A 22,868-nucleotide genomic window follows, 5' to 3' on the forward strand; every position below is an offset into this window, starting at 1 on the left:
ATTTTGCTGTTTGCATCCACAGTTAGTATATATGAAAAGCTTTTCCTAGTTCATTTTTCATGATTACTAGTTTTTATGTTATTGCCTTTATATAGCTACTCTGCAATATCTGTATATGATGCATAGGAAGGTTGAAATACATGTAGTCATGTTGTGGAAGGCATGAAGAAGCCCTTTTTATTACCATTTTTACTAAGTGTGTGTGCCTGTGTGTGTGTGTGTGTGTGTGTGTGCAAATCACATGCTGTGAGAGCTGTTAGAGGGTGACATCATAGACGTTTGTTTGTGGCGTGTCGTCATGTTACCCGTATAAAGTCTCAGATCATACAAGGAAGAAAATGTGTGAAAAGTCATCTTTGGCAACGTAATGTTTATAGTTTTGTAATTTTTAAATTACTTTTAAAGATATTTTCTGTATGGTGAAGTTGGGCAAATCATATACAGTGGACTCCCGTTATAACGAAGTCCTCGGGACGGCAATTTTCTTTCGTTATATCGAAATTTCGTTATAACCGAATGAATAAACAATAAAAGTACATAGAGTTGATAATGTTGCGGCTCTCAATTTTACTTCGTTGTAACCGGAATTTCGTTATATCCGTGTTCGTTATAACGGGAGTGCACTGTACTTGTATCAATTAAAAGCTTAGCATCTATCAAATTTACATCTGCAATAAACAAAAAAATTATTTTCCCGCTTTGGCCATTGTGATAATGAATCACATGTACATCACATATACATAACATCATGTGATCCCACTCCTTGCTTGTTATATCAGTATTTACTACATACCATTAGACCACCAAAATCGATCTTGTTCTGTGTATTTGATTTTCTCATCTAGTATAACAAAACAGTCTGTTAATTATGTGATCGTGCAGATGGTTGGGGGGGGGGGGATCTACAGGAGAAGAGGACAATAACATCAGATATGCTGTAATGATAAAAAGAACTTTAATAGAGGCCTATATAAAGAACAAAGGACTACAAAAGCTAGTAAAAAGCAAAATATACATTCATAACTTTTCACATCTTAACAAAGAGAAAAGGAAAACATTTGAACCATGCAATTACACAACAGTGTAATTAAATACATTTGTAAAATTCAATGTGACTTTCTCCTATGGAAGGGGTTCCAGAACTAACATGGGCTCACAAGAAAAAGACAAAAAACAGGACAGCTGTAATAAAAAAAAATAAATAAATAAAGATTAAATAGATTGGTACAGATAATTTTATGTTTGGCGAAAATGAGAGAATACGTATCCTCCTTCACCTTTAGCCCAATGAGATATCTTTTGTGTCACCCACATAAATGTAAGATATACAGTATTACCTACATTAATCTATGAACATCAAAAGGCATTACTAATACACACAAGCCAAACTGGAAGACAAGCAAGAACATTGAATTTCATACAGAAAAGTGTGGAAAGAGTAGGACATAATGAAAACACATCTGCAGGCCGAGTCCTGACACTGATGGTAAAGCTAGGGCTCTTCGGCAGCTGATGAACAGCGCCCTCAATAATTATTCACACATCATGTTCCTCGCTCGAACTCGCATGGTGGTGGCTGCTAAAAAAGCTTGAGCCTGGTATGGCTGAGGCCCTTTATTTTCAGCTAATACATTTACCTTGAAAAGTCGTAAATATATATCGAATATTCACCTTGGGGCTTCTTGAACCACTGGTGCTCGTACAGTGCAATAATTTGGCTAACTTTCTGCTTGAGATGAGCGCTTCTATCAAACATCCTCTTCAGTAATCGTGGTAATCGGCCAGTCACAGTGCAGTGGAGTCGGTCCGGTTTCTGCAGCTGCAGCCTCTTGTGTGTCGTCTTCGGGCGTCCGTCCGTGCAGTGGCATCTAACGTTTATAGTCGCATCTATCCCGAGCTAGGATTCAACAGAGGAGGAGACACTTACGTAGTGTAGACATCTAGTAGCCGAGACGTCGTATTGCTGGTAGTGTCTAACCGAAACACATCAAAATGTCTTCTCTGGATAGAGAGAGGAATCGGTCTGGAAAGGGTCCAATGGGATCAGCAAGCAATGCTGATAAGCCGCCAAATAGCCGCCTCTTCATCATTTGCTCGAAGAATCAAACAGAATCTGATTTAAAGGATTATTTTAGTCAGTTTGGTGAGGTTGAAAATGTCTGGCTTGTGAAGGACAAAGTAACCCGAGAGCCCAAGGGGGTAGCGTATGTGAAGTTCGCCAAGTTCTCGCAAGCTGCAAAAGCTATGGAGGATTCAGACGGAAAGCGAGTGATGAACATGACCAAACCTATCAAGGTAAAGGCAGCTATCGGGGATCAGCAATTGTTTTGTAACCATTAAGGCATTACATGGCACATGCCGTATGGTACACTAGTTTTGTTCACTGTTGCAGCCTACACATTTATGCCACAAAATGTTGGCTCATCTTATGTTGTTTGAGAACGGAGTAAAGATGAAATGTTTATTTTGCCAACTGAGATCGGACAAACTTATTTAAACAATGAAGAATAAGGTAAAGTTGTAGACTGGAATGAGAAAGGAGTGACTGCCAAAATGCAAGCCCCTACCCATGAATTCTTTTAGCTTTCAACACCGTACTCTGTAGAGATCATGCTGGTAGGGTAAGGGCACCAGTATTCGGTCAGGCACCGGTATTCGGTCACTTATCACTAGTCACCAGCCACTAAGTTCAACTGTCACAACACACGCAAATCACACTAATTCACATACTTGCACACTCATTCACAACAGGAAACTCCCTTAGCCCCCTCCAAAAATCCATCCAAAATCCCAAATTTTACCGTCAAAAGTGCAGAATCGGCGCTACTTTCCAAAAGCGCGCGCGGATAAGGCCCAGTTTTAACAGTACGGGTCGCCAAAAAAGCGCTAAAAATCGAGAAATACGCCGTTCTCTCGCGGGATTTTTCGCGTATCGCAAGCTTGGAGTGTAATGGTATCCTCAAAAACGCAAAAGAAAAACAAAATGTCCGTACGTGCCGACACAGTGTCCCAATGTACAAGGGTTGAATGCAAGTGCCGAGGCACCAGTATTCGGTCACCTACGGTCGCCGCAACTTCCCCGATGCAATTTTGCGTCAACAAGGTAGCGCGCGTGCGCGTTTTTCAGCTGCCTTGAACACGCATTGACTTTGAACGCGCACATTGCGTGACCGAATACTGGAGCCGATGACCGTATACTGGGGAATTTTCAAGGTTAAATATTTCGCGATTTTGTGCAATTCTGTGAGATATTTAACGAAATGAAAGTTGAGATTAAAGAAATTTGATATATTTCACATACATTGCTGTAGATATGATGTATGTATGTATTATTTTAGTTTGAAAAATATTGCAAAAAAGCTTAAGTGACCGAATACTGGGGATGTTACCCTACGTACCTGGTAAAGAAGCAAAACTAAATTTCACTCATATTTATCTACTAGCCTACCGACTTGCATAATCAATAATTAGAATAAGATAAAGCCAAAAAGCAATTATTGCTTGAGAACGCACATTACTTACATAGGGTCATAAACATTCCTCCAGTTATGTAAACAGCACCTTCATTTGAACATCTGCATGAGCTGCACAGGTCAGCTTTTCAAAATCAAAAGTGGGGCATCAAATGGGTTTCTACAGTGCATTGATTCTAAATGCCTTTCTTTTGAATGTTGTTTATTACCATATTCAAAGATAAGATTGATCTGAAGTTTAGTTTGAACTTACATGTAGGCCTACATTTGTAGACCCTCTAGCAAATCTAAGTAGTATTGACCTTTTCAAATGTTTCATTCACAGGTCATCATTGCCAACTCAAGAGGTTCCCACAGTTCCAAAGACATAGACGAAAAGCTGGAATTAACGCGCCTCTTTGTCGTCGTGCCAAATTCATTTGATGATGATGAGCTGTACAAGAACTTTGAAGGTACAAATGTGGGCAAAGAGGAGCAGAGCTTAGAACTGGATCATCAGAAATTGTCAAGTTAACTTACATTGTATTTATTTAATAGTCTTACTACAATATACTGCTCTGCTCACAGTAAAAATCAAAGTGATTTCATTGTACCATCATTTGATATTGCCTACACCTTTTCTGATGAGGAGATACAGTATAGTTTTGACTAACACTTTGTGTTCAAACAGTAAGAAAAGGTGTGCACATTTTACTGGTCCCAATGTTACACTGAATGTGATACATTGTATACATCGTGTATGTTCTCACGCATATTACACTGCAAATGTATTGTAATGAATAATGTACATGTATGTATGGCAAAGGATACCTTGTAGTTTTGCCTGGGTTTTTTTTTTTTTTCTTCTTCTTATTTTGCCACACAGAATATGGAGAAATTGATCATGTCACCATCATCACAGACAAGAAAACAGGAGCGAATAAAGGCTTTGGCTATGTCAAGTTCAGGAAAGTGTCGGGCGCTGCCAAAGCATTGGAGAATTGCGACAAGGGTGAGCTGAATTTCTGCTGTACAACAATTTTCCACGCCACCGAGCAATATATTACAAAAGAACTTTGCTTTTATTTGCATTGCATTGTACTTAAAATACCATCCTTAGGTTCAGTGTGTCACTTTGTATGAGAGTACAATTATTGTAAATGTCACAGGGAGTGACTACACTACCTAGAATTACAGCTGGGATATACAGTAATGTCCTGAGGTTCTGACATGTAGTGGTGATTCTATTTCTTTATCTGTCCACCTGTCAATCCTTCCACTCATCTATCTATCTATCTATCTCAGCAAATGGGTGCAAACATGCATTAGTGATTGCACCCCTTGAAATAGTCATGTGTACATTGTAGTTTTTCATTCTTTTTGTGTATGGACACATAGTTACACTGTACAGGTGAATGTATCATACATTTGTTAGGGTAACATGCCCTGAAATAGACTTGCCTGTCTCCATTACATGTCAGTGGTCTGAACACCCAAAACTTCAGTCATGCCCATATTCATTTTAAAGACTATACAATTTTTGAGCTGCCATGGATTTTTTCTTTTCCGTTTGTAATGTAAATGCTACCATTGTATGGTAATCACAGAGATATAGTAACAAAGTGATCATCCAAGAGTTATAGTGCCTTTTCATAATGTCAAGTTTTCCCATACAAGCATGTATAAACCCAATGTAGATAACAAGTATTTGACAAAAGTGTATGCATAATGTAGACTGCAGAAATGAAGAAAATAAGGTGGTTTGGACATAACTTGCTAATGGTGTAGTTTGGTCACACATATTCTAAAACTGCAAACTCTGTTCAGCTGTTTATAGCCAGTAAAACACATTCTGCTTTATGCCGTAATACAGGTTTCAAAGCAGTCATAGCGGAACCCAGAAAGTCAGAGAAGCGCAGTCGAGATGACGGATATGATAGAGAGTACCGGAGGGAGGACTACGATCGACTGGACCGATCTGACCGTTCGGACTACGGCCGACTGGACCATGGCAGGTACGACCACGGCAGACTCGACTACGGCCGGATAGATGTGGCCAGGTCGGAGTACGGGCGGTTCAGCCACGCCAGACCGGAGAGTGACTATCCGATGAGAGGGGAATACACCTCTCCGCCTCCGCTTCCCAGAGCTGGCGCCCCACCTACAAGCTTTGATATCGACAGTCTCTTCTTCCCCACGGGATCAGGTATGCCATAACCCGTAACAGTATCACTGTGCTCTCTTCACTTTTGGTTCATCATCTCCTAAAACCCGATTGTCTTCTCTACCAAACTCTTCCATTTTCCCCTCAAATTCCAAGTCCGAGATGGCATCTGATGCAGTCCTGCAACTATGCTTCACGACTGTTGTTTGCCCATTGATAACTCATAGCTGATGATATTGGCCGATATGATGATACACGTAGTTATGATGCCTGATAATGTCAAAAACTTTTCTGCCACACACAGCATTGCATGTGAATGTGTCACCCCGCCTGGTTGCTGACATCGTTGGTCCTGTTTCCGAGGCCCAGATCAAGGCTCTCTTTGGCATTGTTCCGGGTATGGAGTATTGTGACTACAGGGAAGAACAAGTCAGCTGGGGCTACAAGGGTAAGCCAGTGAATGCTGTGGTGAAGCTACCTGTGGAAATCATTCAGTACTAATGATATTGGAGGATTTCATACTTTAATCTAAGTCAATGTGGGCACCGTTTCGTGAAACTTGTCAGCCTCTGACAATTTCAGTAAAATCCTTGTTTTTATTGGCTGAGAAACTCTGGTCACTGACTGTTACTATGGTAATCATAAGCGATTGACAACTTGTCGGGACTGGCAAATTTCATGAAACGGTGCCCAGGTTGTTTTATTTTGGTATTCAGTGTCTTAATTTAGCAATTCAGTTTCAGTCTTTAAACTGAAAGTTTGATCAACTGTTGAAGCAATATTTTAGTAATACCTAACAAACAAAAAGATAGCTTCATGTAGGTCTCTTTCTACATGGAAGGCAATACATGAACAGCTAGATAGTTTAAAATTAACAAATACATTCCCTATTTATGATGCTCTGTCTAAAAGCAAATACTTGTTGTGGAATGTCGTTGTTAAGATTCTCTGTATTCAACAAAGTTAGTACATGCTCATGGTTTTACATCAGATTCATCAAAATCATTCCGGGGTTTATACTGGCAGCTATGATTTTTGTGTTCTTACTTTACAGTTCTAAGACAAGCTTGAAGGAGATTGAGTCATAGGGTCAAGATTGTAGGGTCGAGATCACACTATATTTTTTTATGCCTCCGCCACGAAGTGGTGCCGGAGGCATTATGTTTTCGGGTTGTCCGTCCGTCCGTCCGTCCGTCCTTCCGTCCGTCCGTCCGTCCGTCCTTCCGTCCGTCCGTCCGTCCGTCCTTCCGTCCGTCCGTAATGAATTTTGTGGACAAGGTAACTATCAAAACCCGTTGAGGTATCCTAATGAAACTTGGCATGTATGTGTATTAGGGGGTGAAGTTGTGCCTATCAACTTTTGGGTGCACATGCTCAAGGTCAAAGGTCAAAAGGTCAAGGTCAAATACTTAAAATTTCACTATTTCCACCATATCTATTGAATGCCTGAAGATATTTTCTTGAAACTTAGTGTATACATGTATTACCCAATTAAGATTCTCTGGTGAAAGTTCGGGTCATGAGGTCAAAGGTCAACGGTCAAAAGGTCAGGGTCAAATACATAAAATTTCACTATTTCCACCATATCTATTGAATGCCTGAAGATATTTTCTTGAAACTTAGTGTATACATGTATTATGCAATTAAGATTCTCTGGTGAAAGTTTGGGTCATGAGGTCAAAGGTCAAAGGTCAAAAGGTCAAGTAAAAATATTAAAACTTTTTTTTTTCTCCATACCTTGGAAAATTGTTCAAGGTATCTTCATGGAACATAGTATATACATATACTGACTGGAAGTGATTATCTAGAGAATGTAGGGTTCATGGGGTCAAAGGTCAGGGGTCAAAGGTCAAGTGCAACACTTCAAAATTTTACTATTTCCCTCCTATCATGCAATGCCAGCAGGGTTATTTTTTTTTTTACACTTGGTGTATGCATACATGTGTAACCTAATAGAAATTCTCTGGAAAGTTTTTTTTTCTTCTTTTTTTGCCTCAAAGGTCAAAGATCAAGTGAAAGTGCTGAACTAACTTTTTCCTCCATATCTCGGAAGTGGCTCAAGTTATCTTGAAACTTAGTACATATTATGCATGTTCTACCTGAAAGTGATTATCTTATGAATTTTAGGGTCAAGGGCTAGATGAAAATGGTAACAATTTACTATTCAATTGAGAAATTGCACTTTTTCTCCACACCTGTACCTTGAAAATTACTCAATGCCTAAATGTATGAATGGGTCAAAGTCGAGTTAAAGTCCTTAAATCCCTAGATACAAGCTCTCCTATTCATCCAATTAAACCTAGGTCAAGGAAGGTGAACATTCAAGACATTTGTGACAAACTTGTCATTTCAATATTTTGCCAATTTTGTGAAAATGTAATCACACATTGTCCACATGTACTATCTAGACCTATTGGGAAAATCATGCATTATGGCGGAGGCATACCAGTCGCCAAAGCGACATTTCTAGTTGTTAGTTTGTAGCATTCACTGTGGATTATGCCTAAAACTGGTCATTTGTAAGGATAGTTAGTACTATGGGCTTGGACCTATTTTAAAAAAAACAGAGTAGTATGTACTTTTCCCCCACCTTAGAAACACATTTCTTCCACTGACCATTGTGTCCATAACATGAATTTATATCATTGTTTTTTGGCTGAATGAAGGAACGGCATATATTAGGTACAACACAGCGTCACAGGCGGCATACGCCAAGCAGAAGCTGGACAACTTCGAGTACCCTCCTGGATGTCCGATCCAGCTCAAGTTTGTGGAGGACACATCCTCAACTACACAGTCAGCTGGGTGAGTAAATGTCTAGCATCAGTTGTCATAATATGTACATTTGGCTGAGCTGCATTTGGAATTTCAAAGGACTGATCTGATGTTCATTGGCATGTTCAAGGGGCATAGTCCTGGTAGTGTAGAGGGCGCTGTTGATGATACTGCCGATTACCGTTAGCATTGATACGAAGATTACCGAAGTTGAGCTGTCATCAAGAGTAAAGTGCGTAGGTGTTGCTAAGTAACGTTGCCTTCGTTGTCTTCTCTGCGCATCGCGCAGTCTGTAGTAATACCAGGGTGCGTGCATATGTGCTTGTTATTATGACATCACAAAAGAAGTTTGCTGAAGCTGTCATCCCCCTCAGCCGAATCATGAGCCGAACTGTGATCGGACCACTGACTACAGTGGATCGGACTTCTTTGGACTCGGGGAAGTGGGCCAAAGCGTAAGCGCTAAAGAGGAGTTGATAGCGTAGGTCTCTATAGGAAACTTGCGCCGTGCGCCCACATACGCATTTGACTAAAACACCAGGACCTTGGACTTTTAATGGAACCCATTAAACATGATCATTATGTTTAACAAGGTTCCCTTTCTTTAACAAGCCACATCCTTGACCATACATGTACCTGAACTTCTTCCCAGGTATGAATTACATTTTTGCCCCTGACACCTGATGGCAAGAGGCAGAATTCTCACACTGTATATGTTATAAATTACCATTTAGAGGAGATGTTTGCCCATTTACTAAATGATAATTCAAATAAACACTGAGTAGTGAAATAATGTTTGGTTAATCCAAATTGATGTTGTTTTTACACTTCATTCATAGGTCATCATAAACTTCCCATAAATATCTGTTTTCCCAACTAAAATTTGTGCAGATATATTGCTGTGAGATTTTGTTGATGCTAACATTGGATGCTGTGTGTGTTTTTGTTCTCTGTGTTGCTCATGGTAATATCAATCAAAAGATCTGCCTATGCTTCGGCCAGCCAGCCACCAGCCTGCTCAGTCCCCCTGCCTCCTCTCCAGCCCTGTGCAGACCCAGACAGGTAAGACTCTACGACGTCATAGGTCATCAGACTGAGACGCTTTGTATCAATCTATGTTGTGTGACACATTGGTGCGAGGGAATTTGCTTTATTTTGTTGTTGTTGTTTTCATCGTCGTCATTGCTGTTGGAGCACTTATCAGATATTGCGCAGATGGGTCAGAGAGAATCATTTGCCAGAATTCTTTTTTTTTTTTCCCTGCGATGTTGAGAATATTGCACACAGACCAGTTTGGTGAGAAATAGGTGGATAGACACCGCAAAAGATGGAGGTAAGGTTGCAGACACTAATTTTATAATGTTACTTTAGTAAGTTTTTAATTTGTCTTTGGTTGTTGATCTCTTTTACATGGGGGAGGTTGGGAGGAGGCATGATGATACCATTTGGTAGATTTTGTATTAAGATCATGAATTCTGGCATTACTGAAACCTGAAAATATTTGTAATCCAGTTGTTGCCTTTTCTGGAAAGTGAGAACAAAACAAAATGAAGCACAGGTCTTTCAGGGAGAATTTGATTTTTTTTTTTTTTTTCAGTCCTGTTGAAGAGCGGTTGTTTGTGATCTGTACACGTCCACTCCCCGAGGCCATTATCTGTGATGTATTCAGAAGGTTTGGCAACTTCATCAGCTACAAAAATGTTCATGGTCGCAACTATGGGTATGCCCGTTTTGCAAGTAAGTGACTTTCAGCCATCTTGTTGAACCTGTGATGCCAGATTGTAAGTTATAGCCAAATTTGTGCATGCATCTTGAGTAGAATCCATATTTCTTAGCTGTTTGTTTTTCATGTAAGTAGCATACAATGTAAAGCAAATCTTGTTAACAGCCAACTGACAGGAAATTTAAGAATGCATGTGATATGCAAGCTGAAAAAGTGGGGATATTTGTGCAATGCCTAATCTATTTTGCTTTGGGGGTTTACACTAAGTATGTTTCTACTGGTACTTGTTTATCTTTATTGCGCCTTCCTCCAGTCTCCCCAGAAAGTAGGGGCAAAGTGTAATGTTACAATGCGCACTGTGCTGCGAGACTGAATCAATACTTGTACTCCTGGGGCCCGTTTCATAAAACTTGTCATCAGTGACAAGTTGTCATAGATGTGACAAGCTACTGAAATCCTTGCTTCTGATTGGCTGAGAGCAAATTTGTCATAGAAATGTGGCAGTTGTCACTGATGACAAGTTTTATGAAACGGGCCCCTGGTCTGTAATTAATGCAGAGGACATTCGCTGAGGAAGTGATGAAAAGATGAAAATGTCACCCTTTTATTGTTTGCATGATTCTTATGGGGATTCATGATGACCTTTTGCTGCAGAGAAAGAGTCGGCAGAGATCTGTTTAAACACGCTCCACGGGCATTCGGTTGCCGGGGAGAAAATGAAGGTCTTGGTCGCTGACCCGGAACCAGAAGATAGGAAGCGCCCTCGCACAACATAGACTGAGGTGCTTTCCCATCAAGCGAGCGAGTAAGAATGTATTATCTTCGTACTCTTCTTATTTTGCTGTGTCTCTTTGTGTGTGAGTGTGTCTAAGTCTGTATGTGTTGGTGTGTCTATATCTACGTGTGTGTATTTACAATGTGTCTGTCTTTGTGTGTGCATATTCGAAGGACTGTCGAATTGTTTTCCTGCGAACAAGTGCCATGACCATTTCAATCGGCGATTACATACACCAGTGTTGGTAGATTCCAGGTTTCCAGGGAGCTGCGTGAAGGAAGACAAATGAAGTGATGGATGAAAATGCCCTGTATTCACAATCAACAAATATGCAACTTTCTACCACGGAGCATGACTGGTGTAGCTATTGAATCTGTTTTGAAAGAGATTTGCACTTAAAACCTGTATTGCCACTTGATGCAATTTGGAGAATTTATTAAAACCTCCGTATCAGATTTATGCCTACCAATGGGATATTTACTGAGTGAGAATACCCCCCTCAACAATAACAAAAAAGTTTATATATTATTCTTGCTGTTGTCACCTGTACTGACTGTGTGTTTTTCTTGACAGTTCATTTATCACTGCATGACTGACCAATAAGAATGACAGTTGTGCGTGTGTGTGTCTTGTCTGTGTGTGTGTGTGTGTGTGTGTGTTTGATGTCTTTATACATGGAAGAATGTAGTATGTCTTTCAATCATGCTGTCATGATGTGCCTCATTTTAACCAGTCTCGCTCATCTTCGCTGACAGGACAAACTGTTCAAGACACAAGACCGACCCCACACGTAAACCCTCCCGGACTTTTGAATGTCAGTGTGTGTACCCCTAACGACTGACGCGAAAAAACCCGTACGAGCCACACGGTCACTCCACACAAGCCAAAGTGTGCTGGTGAGCGCTGACAGCTCACAGGCACTATGACCAGAGACGACTGGAAGACAATGTAACGGATGGAAGACACAGGCGGTACATGCGTCAAATACGATGACAAGCATCCTGACAACTGCCGGGCTTACAGCAATCTCTTTGACTCACAGAACACAAGTACTGTCTGAACTGAACTGAACTTAACTAAAACTGAAGTTGCGTTCTCACAATCACCATTCTCAGAGAGGGCGACTGGGCCGGCTGAGCGCAGTCTGACATACTACTGTATGTGGAAAAAGTGCAGTGACAGTTACCAAGTTACCAAACAAAGCTTCATTCGTCCATCTTGCTTGGATGGCAATGGTAGTCTGACATCTGTACACCAGTTACTAAACTAATGTATGGTGGTAATTTGAAATCCAGTCTTGTTTCTTTCACTGAAAGTTGGTGAGAGAACACGCCTTATATCATGTCCCAATCTGCAAATTATTTGAAAAAAAAAAATGCATGAGAGATGAAGATGAATGATGAGCTAAAAGTCTTTACTTTACCAATATAAATTCATGTTGGCCTGACCTTTCAGAATACCACCCTCTTGACATGAACTGATGACAGACCCACTTTGATAGTTCCATGTTTACTACTTGTGTATCAGTGGATGACTCTTGTCATTATTGACATTGACTTTGTTAAGTATTACACTGGCATCATTTTGGGTTATGGGAACAAGCACTTGTTCATTCTGTTGGGATTTAAAACAGTATATGCATACTGTCTGCTCAGTTTTACAGGCAGCAGTGTTGTGAGTGTTGCGAGTATTCAGAAAGCAACAGGGAACTGATTATTGTGACATTGCCATGCTCCAACATGCTCTATCAGTGTTGTAGGTTTTCCATCCTGCCATTACAGCAGAGTCATGTACATTCTCTGCAGATTGAAAAGAGAAGCAGAAACAAAACAAAAACAAAAAATGTGCGGGGTAGATTTAAGTGCTTTACCTGCACTATGAGCCAAAGGATGATGAACCCAAATATACATGAGAATTGAGTGAAAGCAGTGATATTAGTAGTAGAATGCATCAATGAAGTTTGAGGAAAATTGGACGGTCCTTTGAAAAGTTATGAATTTTTGACGTTTTGATGCAGCCACCGCTGGATGAGAAAACTACCTGATACTGCGGTTTGTGACATCACATATGTAGAATGATGTGATAAAAACATGAGAATTCCACAAAATTTCATTTTTTTATGAAAAGTATTTTTTTTTACTTCTTTGTATACCTATGTGTCCATGCAGTTTTAGGCATATTCCATAACAAAAACCATTGATAACGTTAAAAAGCTGATAAATATTATGCAGCTTTAAATTCTTATGAGAAACAGGGTAAAATAGCACTAGTGATCTTTCCTTTTCTTCATGTCTTTTAGATTGCAATTTATCAAAGCTGTATTTTTTGTCCAATGTTCATGTGTTGAACATTAAAAGCCAATGATAATCATAGATTGTAAGATTATACTGAATATAATCGCACCAGTACATTTGATTTTGTTACCCCCTCCTAAGAAAAAAAAAAAAGAAGGGAATTTAGTGAAAAATTTTAAGGTAAATGGAAGGCTTTTACAGGCGCGGTGGAGCACCCCAATTTGCATCTCATTATCGCCCCGTTCTATTTGAATTTCCAACGGGCATCCTCGGCTGCCCGAAACTGTGTGCATGAAAAAGTCAAATCTTTACCTTCTCCTTGTGCCGCTATGCGTGCCGCTAGTAAACTCAAACTTCCCACACTATCTAAGTTTTTAAAAACCTTCCTTTTGATGAAAAAATTATGAAATTTGCTGCACTAGAACTTGAGATATTAAAGCGTTTTGAAAATCACCTCTCGCAAAACATGCTCTCTGTTTTTTTCCGACTGGACTATGGCCTGGCTCCAGTGTGTCCGAAATTGGCAACATAAGTTCATCAGGCCTCAATCCATATATGGTGAAAGTTTTCGCTTGGTTCCACGTGTACTTTTTGAGAAATCAACTTGTTTCTACAGGGTTTGGAATAGAAAATTGTAGTCAGTGAAACAATTGAAAATGACGTCATTTCTTTTCCCGTAATATTGGGCATGCGTGGTACGTGAGATTCAGGATTTCGTGCTCATGGTTGGTTTGCATGTGACGCAGTCAATTTTGCTGAGTGTCGCACGGCGGTACGGTGACTGCTGAGCTGCTGCCGCGCACGCTGCATGCAGCAATGCGTTGTGTGTGCTGTGACATGCAACGCTACAGTGACGCGATTATATATACATGGGACCGACCTGTACGCTTTGTGTTCGTGTCATTTTTGACATCACCTTCTGTTTTTTTCCGACACAACCATGGCTGGGAATATTATGGTATGAAATTTAAAATGCAAGCAGATAAATAGATTACGGTGTACTTTGTTTGAATGGCGCTTTGGTTCCGCAATCACACTTCGTGAATTTTAGGATGATTTTCGAGGCATATTTTTGGTAATTTTGCTCGCCAGGTTTTCGCTAAAATTTTACATTTTATCATTGTCAAATCCTTTAATGTGTTATATGTGCATATTCGGACATGTTTTCAAATTCAAACTAACTCAATTTTAATCCGAAAATAGGTGTCCTTAAATTGTTATTAGCTTGAGAAGTTGTTTACTTTTTCTCAACTACGCGAGTACATGTTGTTTACTTTATGCAAATGAGGCTCGGCTGCCAATGGATTTCTGCGAGGTAATTGGGGTGCTCCACCGCGCCTGTTGAAGGTGATGACATTAGCATCCAAGCTGATTTGCATATTGGTTGCGACTGTCATCTCTGTTTCATGAAACTTTGACATTTCATTGCGCACTTGTTTTATATCCATTTTTCATGAAACCTGCATTATTCTAGTTCCTTTATTCACTACATTCATTAAAACCAACTTGACCGTGCAAACTTGCAATTGCGCTTTGATATGCATTTATAATGAATGGACTGCAGATGTATATCAACATGTGTAGATATGTATTTTGCTCAACATTTTTTTTTTTTCCTCGAGAGCAAAATGTTTGTCTTGGTGTAAATGCAGTGTAAAGAATGACCAATGATTTAAAACAAAAGAGAAAAAAGCTATGTGTATACAGTAGGTTTGCCAATATTATGGCTGCTAACAGTTTATAGAACAGTGACATATTGTAGTCATTTTGTTTTGTCATTCTTTTAGATTGTTTTTCAATTTGATATTCAAGCAGGTAAAACTTTTATTTTAGATGTATATGTATATCAAGGAACATAAACCTTGATTCTTGGTAAATAGGATTGAACGCTCACAATTAGGATTTTAAGTGATCAGTATTTCTGTGCTTGTTAGATCAACATTTTTGTATCAAAGATTTCTGCCAGTGGAAACCCATGCCAGCCCTGGCTGCTGTCGGAATAAGTAACTCATAACATATCAGATATGCAAGAAACATATCAGATATGCAAGAAACATAATGTGTAAATGTTATAATGCTGTTTGCAGTAATTAAGTATTTGTGAAGATTGTAGCCAGTTGTCATAAATAATCAGAGGTCTAGAAATTCTTGTATGACTGCTGATGATAACTGAAATCATCACAAACATTCTGGTCCATGTTCTTGATGAAAGTTTATTTCGATAAGTGGATTAAAAGCGAATTCAAATTAATAATCAAATTATTTTCAATACTAATACCTCTTTTTTTCTTAACTGCAAAGTGTGTATAAATAATGTGAATTGCAATTACATTTTTATTATTGTGTTCCCTCCTTATTCCATCCTTAAACTTGTTTAGACAATTTCAAGGACATGGGCCATTTAATGCAATAATATGACACAATTCCCATCGCTACCTTCTTTTTTTTTGCAGCTGGAAATAATGTGACAATTTTATTTGTACAAGATAATGGGAAAGATTTCCTTTGGCCTTAGCTATGGTCACAGACTGTTTTTACTTGAACAAACTGTAGGCTGGTTTCACATTGGATTTTGATCGGTTCGTTGTATTAAAAGCTTAGTCTTGTGGTGTTGTGGTCAATGTACCTGAATTAAAAAAAAATCTTGTGACTGATTCTGTTGATACTGCATTCCTTGCCATATTTGATTTTGACATCATTATGAAGTCAGTTTTTCTCTTCTTTTTTCAAGGTGCAAATTTGTAGAATGTCGATGATATAGTGTTACATCCCTGGAAAGGAAATAGTCCTCATCTGTGAGCCGTTAGAAAGCTTTAGATCTGTGATGCGGACATTAAGAGGGGAAAAAAAAAACCCCTGCTCTGCGCATGCGCAGAACCGCTTATCAAAATCGATCCCACATCATCTGAGTTTTCATGACAATTGGCCATTTTAGCATCCCCTCAAATTCACGATTCAGAGCTACTTGATGCCATTATCACGAACGACATATGGGGGCACTTCTTCATTTGTACATGTATAGGCTGCCGCTGCGTCTTTGCAAAGTCTAAAGCTATGCTATGTACTTTCCAACATGATGCAGGGAGAGAGGAGAACGGTCCACACAACCGTCGTCTTAATGTCTGCGTCGCAGATCTGAAGCTTGCTATTCTGAATTCTCTGAAGTTAGAAGTTACGAGGACTATTATCTTTCAGAAGCATAGGCAACTTAGTGTATGCACGTTCATTTGGCATAACAGCATGATAGGACGTGGTCGTAGTACTTGTTTACGCAGTTGAATGTTCCTCCGTGGAAACTCCTTCCAACACAGGTACATCAGTCTGTAACTACTGTATAAGCTGTTATTTTCACAAGGGTTTAATTTTTGCGAATTTCGCGAATCACAGTTATATCGCAAATTTAACAGCACGCGAAAATGTCTCCATTCGCTTTAATAGAGCATTAATGAAGCGTCGCCGTTGATATGCGAAAATAGCATCTCGCGAAAATGTCTGTCATCTCGTCATTTGCGACAATAACAGCGTATACAGTATATTGTAAAAACAGAAACATTTATGGCATGAAACTTTTGCGAATTGAAGGCGAGATCCTTTTTTGCATCATGAAACTTTCACAAATTCCTAATCTTTAAAGAATTAGGACTATGGAGTAAATAAAATATCTATCTCGTATTTAGTATTTGGCCCGGCTTTTACGGAGTAGCAGTACAGGGTAATTGTTTTGCGATGCCTGTAATCCCGTTAAGGACGGACTGATTTTGCTCCAACACGCATTTCCAATACGCACTTGCCCGATTATACTCGGGACTCGCCCTCAGTGGGTTAAACACAGTTGCTTGAAATTTAGAAGTGCAGTTGCAATCTAATTGATCATGTGCTAAGTCTGTTTGTTACAGCACTGTTGCAGATCTACTTACTTGTACGCTGTACAGCAATGTACTGGCATTCAATGCATTGTGTAGACAAAAACTTTCACTTGCATTTCACTTTTGAGCATCTTGGCTCCTTGTGAAATTCGCAGAAGTTTCATACTTTACAAAAATGTCTGGTTTTACAATACATGTACATGTATTCTGTCTTGTTGAATGCCACATACTATATATAATATTTCTTGTAGGTATCAGAGAGAAAGAAAAGTGGACAAGAATCTGCAAACAAAGAGAGAGGTTGTAACATTATATGTTACGCTGTATTTATGTCAGTTTCAGATTTATAGTCAAGGCTGTGAGTAGCCACTGTCTGAATGTGTGATGGTAGCTATGAGAACTCACAGAACAGTAAATGTATTGTATGCTATGAAGGGGATGAAGGGGGGGGGGGGGGGGGCAAAGAAGAAAAAATATGTCACCATCAACTTGTAAAATAGATTTGTGACTGAAACTTGAAGACTTAATATCCAGAATGGAAGTTGTACAGCACAAATTTGACCTGTTACAGTGTGTGTTGACTTTGGTTGATGCATATTACCTCTACCTAGACCTGTAACTTACACCCAATATGGTACATGTAGCTACGTGTGTGCCAGTACATGTAGTCTATACCTGTGGTTATTTGACCATATATCTCACGATTACAAGACCAACTTGCTGCCGACAACCTGGACTTGATGATGCAAGGTAATGTATGACAAAGACATGCTCTCATATTGAAAATTGAGACTTCTGTTTCACAGTGACGTATATCTGTGACTTGTAGTGGTCGTATATATTTTCAGTGTCGGTTGCAGGGATGAATGAAAATCGACAAGATGTATGTTTCATATCATGCCTGCTAATGCCTGGCCATATGTATATATTGTTACATTTCTGTCTGTAAATCTGCTGTACTGTGACTGTGATGATAGCTTGTGTGTTGTCTCACCCTTCCTTCTCAACCCCACCCCATTTAACAACAACAACAACAACAACAACAGCAGCAGCAGCAGCAGCAGCAACAAAACAACAACAACAACAGCAACAAAACATCAACAACAACAAACAAGAGCAACACAAACAACAATGACAGCAGAAGCAAAGTGACAAAAAGCAAACTTAGATCTATGCTGTGCCAGGAAAAACATCCTATTGAAGCCAACAGTGACCAATATAAGTTTGTGAAGTGAAAAAAAAAAATATTATTACCACTAGACGATTACTGCTACGGTACTCTTGCAGTTGCTATCATGGCTATTACTAACTGCATTGTACAGTTGTACCACTTCTCCTCCTATGCTCCTATTACTACTTCTACTACTACTACTACTACTACTACTTCTACTACTACTATTACTTCTATTACTTCTACTACTACTATTTCTACTTCTACTACTACTACTACTACTACTACTACTACTATTACTACTTCTACTACTACTTCTACTACTACTACTACTACTACTACTACTACTACTACTACTACTACTACGACTACAGTGTACTACTACGACCACTACTGCTACTACTACTGCTACTACTACTACTACGACTACAGTGTACTACTACTACTACTACTACTACTACTGCTACTACTACTACTACGACTACAGTGTACTACTACTACGACTACGACTACTTCTACCACCACTATTCAGTATCCGTATGGCCCCATTGCTGCTTTATTCCTCTCACTCAAGTCGCTGATCAATGAAATAGAACATGATCCGAAATCCAGCCACAGACAGACTATAACAGATATACATGTATGTGAAATACACATTTACTGCTAGGCTGGTAAATATTGAAGTTATACAGTATGGTACTCAAAATATTACCTGTTTCCATCTTTCTTTCTCTCTCCCCATCTGTTGGATGCACATTTGTTGTTGTTGTTGTTATTATCATATATATTAATGCATGGCACTTTTACCAGTTAAAGGACATGCAATATGTTCACTTCTCTGTGTGTAATACTCGGTCAGTGTAGTACAATACCATTTTGATAATAGCAACACACTGCTGGTGGCATGCAACAAGGTACACATAACCAATGCATGTACTCGGACAACTAACCTCCAATTGTACCACAAGGTATATACACCATGCATTATTTATGTCATTATTTGTGATTGTACTGTAGTACCACAGGTTCTGCTGTGCAGGTTCTTCCATGTACTGTTCTGTGGTGTTTTGTACATTCTTTTCTGTTGCGTGTTGTTATACACAAAAATGCCCCCAACGTGAATGTCGCTGTACATCATTATGTACATGTACTGTGTATCGTGTTTGCTTGGTGCGCAATCTTCCTGCATGTATATGCTCAGATTTGAATGTGAAACTGACATTATTTCTGCATTCTCTATTCTACTAAAAAGTGGCTGCTTCGGAATGACAACCCCGATACCGGTTTCCAACCAACCCGGACACCTTCTGCCAAGAGTGGCTCAGCTGGAGGAGCCCCGTCAACAAGTCGGCTATGCTGCTGACCTTACAGGTACGTTTTTGGTTCATGAATGCTGCAGATGATGATAATAATTTCATTGTAAGTTTATCCTACAATGAACACTGAGCTGTTGTACATGTTGATGAATTACAAGACAGCCATACACAATAAATCTCAATCATGTACTGCTTTGTTGTGCTACATAGTGAGAGGGCCTAGTTACTGTATGTTTTTGTCCAAGAAGTTGTTTTGCAATTTTATGCACTGTGGACTGTGTTTGATACGATGTCGGGTGGTCTTTCACTGTATGTCACTGTTCTCTTTTTCAGTTATAAATTGTGAAATTTTACCGTGAAACAAAAATAAATGCAGATTTTGTGCATGTGGTGTTTACATATATAGATATATAATCTATTGATGAAGAGGATTTTTTTTTTTCATTTTTGGTATTGGTAAACCTTAATACAGATCAAGATGTTAACACAGCAAATCATTGTGAGTTGACAGCGGTATTATTGCAGAGAATTTCTTGTGAGGTCAATGAACTTGCCAAGTTCACTGTGTGTACTATGCACTACTGGCACATTATAAACTAAACTAGGTCAGTTTATTTTGTTTTTCTTTTCTATTCGTCCAACTCCACAGGATTTGCAGAGGCTTACAAGTTTGGATGGATGGATGTCCAAAGCGAGGTGCAGTCGCTGTTTCGACATTACAGGCCACAGTTGCGCTCTGTCTGGCAGCATCAACACCGGCCATTGAAGGAGCAATGCTGCTTAACGTCGCAGGTTGCGTGCCAGAAAGCAAGCATCATCAGTGTCATGTACTGTTCACCTACATGTATCCCTGCTATCTCAGAGCTGCCAATTCTCCATGATTCTGCAGGACTCTCCCTGAAAATGTCAAAATCTGTTCATGTCTGAATAAGAGAATATTAAAATCTCCCTGATTTGGGAATTATTTTCGCCCATTGAAATGCAGGTAACACACAGATATCTCCCTGATTGCTGTGTGGAATCTCCCTGATTTGGATGTGGGAATGTTGGCAGACCTCCTATCTCTGGCTCCAGCCTCTGCAGCGTAGGAGTGTGTGGCCTCAAGAGGAAGAAAAATGCAGCTGAATATTTCTGAGTCCATTATTACTAGATTGGAAAAAAAGAGAAAGAAAAAAAAAATGCTCTTTGGTAGTGTGGACAAAAAGACAAACTCATATGTTGAAATGTGTTGATGACTCTCAAGTGATCATATCACATTTTCTCTCGATGGTGGCCCAGCAATATCTTCTGGTGATATGCCTTTCAGCATTGCCTGTGTGTACTTGCATATTAAACAGAAGTACATGTATCTTCCTGAACCGAGTACTGCCAGTGTGATTTGTAGAGTATATTCTTTTCCTTTTACTTTCGTATTTCCCTTGAAAGGGTTTGTATTAATCTTACAGCAAATTGTATGGTAATTGTTCAATAAGAGAGAGAGGGGGTAGAGAGAGAGCGCTAGAGAGCATGGTGGAAGAAAGTAATAGAGAGAAAGAGATATAAATGGACATGTTATACCTATAATCAATTAATTCACCCATTGAGGACGAATCCTGAGTATACTCAGGCAGGTGTCTATGGGAAATGTGTGTTGTAGCAAAATCAGGCAGTCCTTAACAGGTTAATTGTAGCTAGTATTCAAACCAGAGCAATAGACCATTTTTGTAATGTAGTACAATTCAATGATGTTTCATTTCCAACAGCCTAGTAATGTAATATTTCATTCATGTGCTCCCCCCTGTTTAAGTTACGTTGGCGAAATTCGCTTAGTTGTTGCTAGGTAGGGAAAACCTCCGGCAATCTGTCTGCTTTGTTGAGGGCAACATTTGTGAGCAAAGTACAGCTGTATGCATAAACTCTGAATACATTACAGAACTGGTCTATCAGGACAGTAGCACACAGTGGACTGGATTTCCTCCGATTCTCACATAATCACCTGCCTTAAGATCTTGACTGCTGACAGAGGATGGACTATCGACCCTTTCTGCACGAGGGAGACATTTCCCAACATACACGTACATGTGTATTTCAACCCGCACAAGTAACAGTCATTGCTGGACCTAATGATTATGCCTAGTGGGATTTATGGCCAGGAAATGACATTGCAGCTAAATTTTGGTGACCACTGACCTGTCACCCTTGTGTTTTAGAAACATGTTAACCCGTCGAGGACGAGCTGATTAATAGACACCTGCCAGAGTATACTCGGGACTAGTCGTCAACAGGGTTAATGTCTCATCTTTCTTACAAAATAATATCACCAATGGACATTCCCAGCTAACATGCTTTACATTTCTAGCCGAGGTACTAGTAATGGCTAGATTTTTTATTTTTCTTGTTTTTTTGATTTGTTTTGTTTTGTTTTGGGGTTTTGTTTTGTTTTTGTTTTTGTTTTTGTTTTTGTTTTTTTTTTTTTGGGGGGGGGGGGAGAAGAGGGCATAAGTACAGTAATCTTTGACCTCCCATGACCTTTGATCACTATCACATCATGAAATGAATGTTCCTACCCTTCCTACCCAATGAACTCACCACTGGACATTCCTAGGTAAATACAGTGCACTCCCTTTATAGCGAACACGGTTAAAACGAAATTCCGGTTACAACGAAACAAAAATTCAGGTCGCAATATTATCTGTTCTATGTTTTTTTCATTGTTTATTCGTTCAGTTATAATGAAATTTCGATATAACGAAAGAAAAATGCCGGTACCGAGGACTTTGCTCTAATGGGAGTCCACTTTATACAGATGAAATGTCATTTCATAAGCCAAAATTCAGTGACCGTTGACCTTTAAAGGACAAGTCCACCTTCATATACATGTGGATTGAATAAATGCATCAATATTAGTAGAACACATCAGTGAAAGTTTGTGGGGAATCAGACAATCTGTTCAAAAGTTATGAATTTTTAAAGTATCTGTGTAGTCACTGCTGGATGAGAAGACTACTACAGTGTATGATGTCATATGCGTGCAACCATATAAAGAAAATAAAAAAAGAATTTCACAAAACTTTACTTTTTGAATAAAGTACACATTTCTTGGACTTGTTACTGACATATGTTAAGTGTAATATTCTTCCCCCTGCTTTCTGAAAGAGAGAAGTCAAGTGCTCTTTTGTTATGCGAGAAAAGTGAAAATTTGTTGAATTTTCTTTAATCTTTCTTTATATCGTTGTACTCGTGTGACATCACAAGCTATAGTAGTCTTCTCATCCAGCCTTGAGTGAGCAGAAACTTCAAAAATTCATTACTTTTGAACGGATTGTCCGATTTTCCTCAAACTCTCAATGATG

At 39.3% G+C, this 22,868-nt stretch overlaps 1 protein-coding gene across 2 annotated transcripts; it reads left to right on the top strand.

The window, feature by feature from the left end:
- Window positions 1–1,639: 1,639 nt before the first annotated feature.
- Window positions 1,640–20,894, top strand: LOC140229270 (RNA-binding protein 45-like). Of its 2 annotated transcripts, none has more exons than XM_072309545.1 (11): window positions 1,640–2,295; window positions 3,799–3,925; window positions 4,339–4,464; window positions 5,326–5,658; window positions 5,921–6,064; window positions 8,283–8,421; window positions 9,373–9,453; window positions 9,989–10,128; window positions 10,769–10,919; window positions 19,473–19,591; window positions 20,186–20,894. In XM_072309545.1, exons 1-9 carry the CDS (start codon window positions 1,993–1,995, stop codon window positions 10,888–10,890), a joined length of 1,515 nt encoding a protein of 504 aa, XP_072165646.1. In that variant the 5' UTR covers window positions 1,640–1,992; the 3' UTR covers window positions 10,891–10,919; window positions 19,473–19,591; window positions 20,186–20,894. The 2 variants fall into 2 exon arrangements, with proteins under 2 accessions (XP_072165646.1, XP_072165647.1); XM_072309546.1 differs by having other exon boundaries at window positions 20,195–20,894.
- Window positions 20,895–22,868: the final 1,974 nt, after the last annotated feature.

Source organism: Diadema setosum, chromosome 5 (assembly GCF_964275005.1).
Source record: "Diadema setosum chromosome 5, eeDiaSeto1, whole genome shotgun sequence".
NCBI lineage: Eukaryota > Metazoa > Echinodermata > Echinoidea > Diadematoida > Diadematidae > Diadema > Diadema setosum.

Excerpts from the sequence above, each read along its gene's own strand:
- LOC140229270 (XM_072309545.1), top strand. The coding sequence starts at position 1,993 with ATGTCTTCTCTGGATAGAGAGAGGAATCGGTCTGGAAAGGGTCCAATG. Across the intron at positions 2,296-3,798 it reads ACATGACCAAACCTATCAAG|GTCATCATTGCCAACTCAAG; the intron begins GTAAAGGCAGCT and ends TTTCATTCACAG. Across the intron at positions 3,926-4,338 it reads GCTGTACAAGAACTTTGAAG|AATATGGAGAAATTGATCAT; the intron begins GTACAAATGTGG and ends TTTGCCACACAG.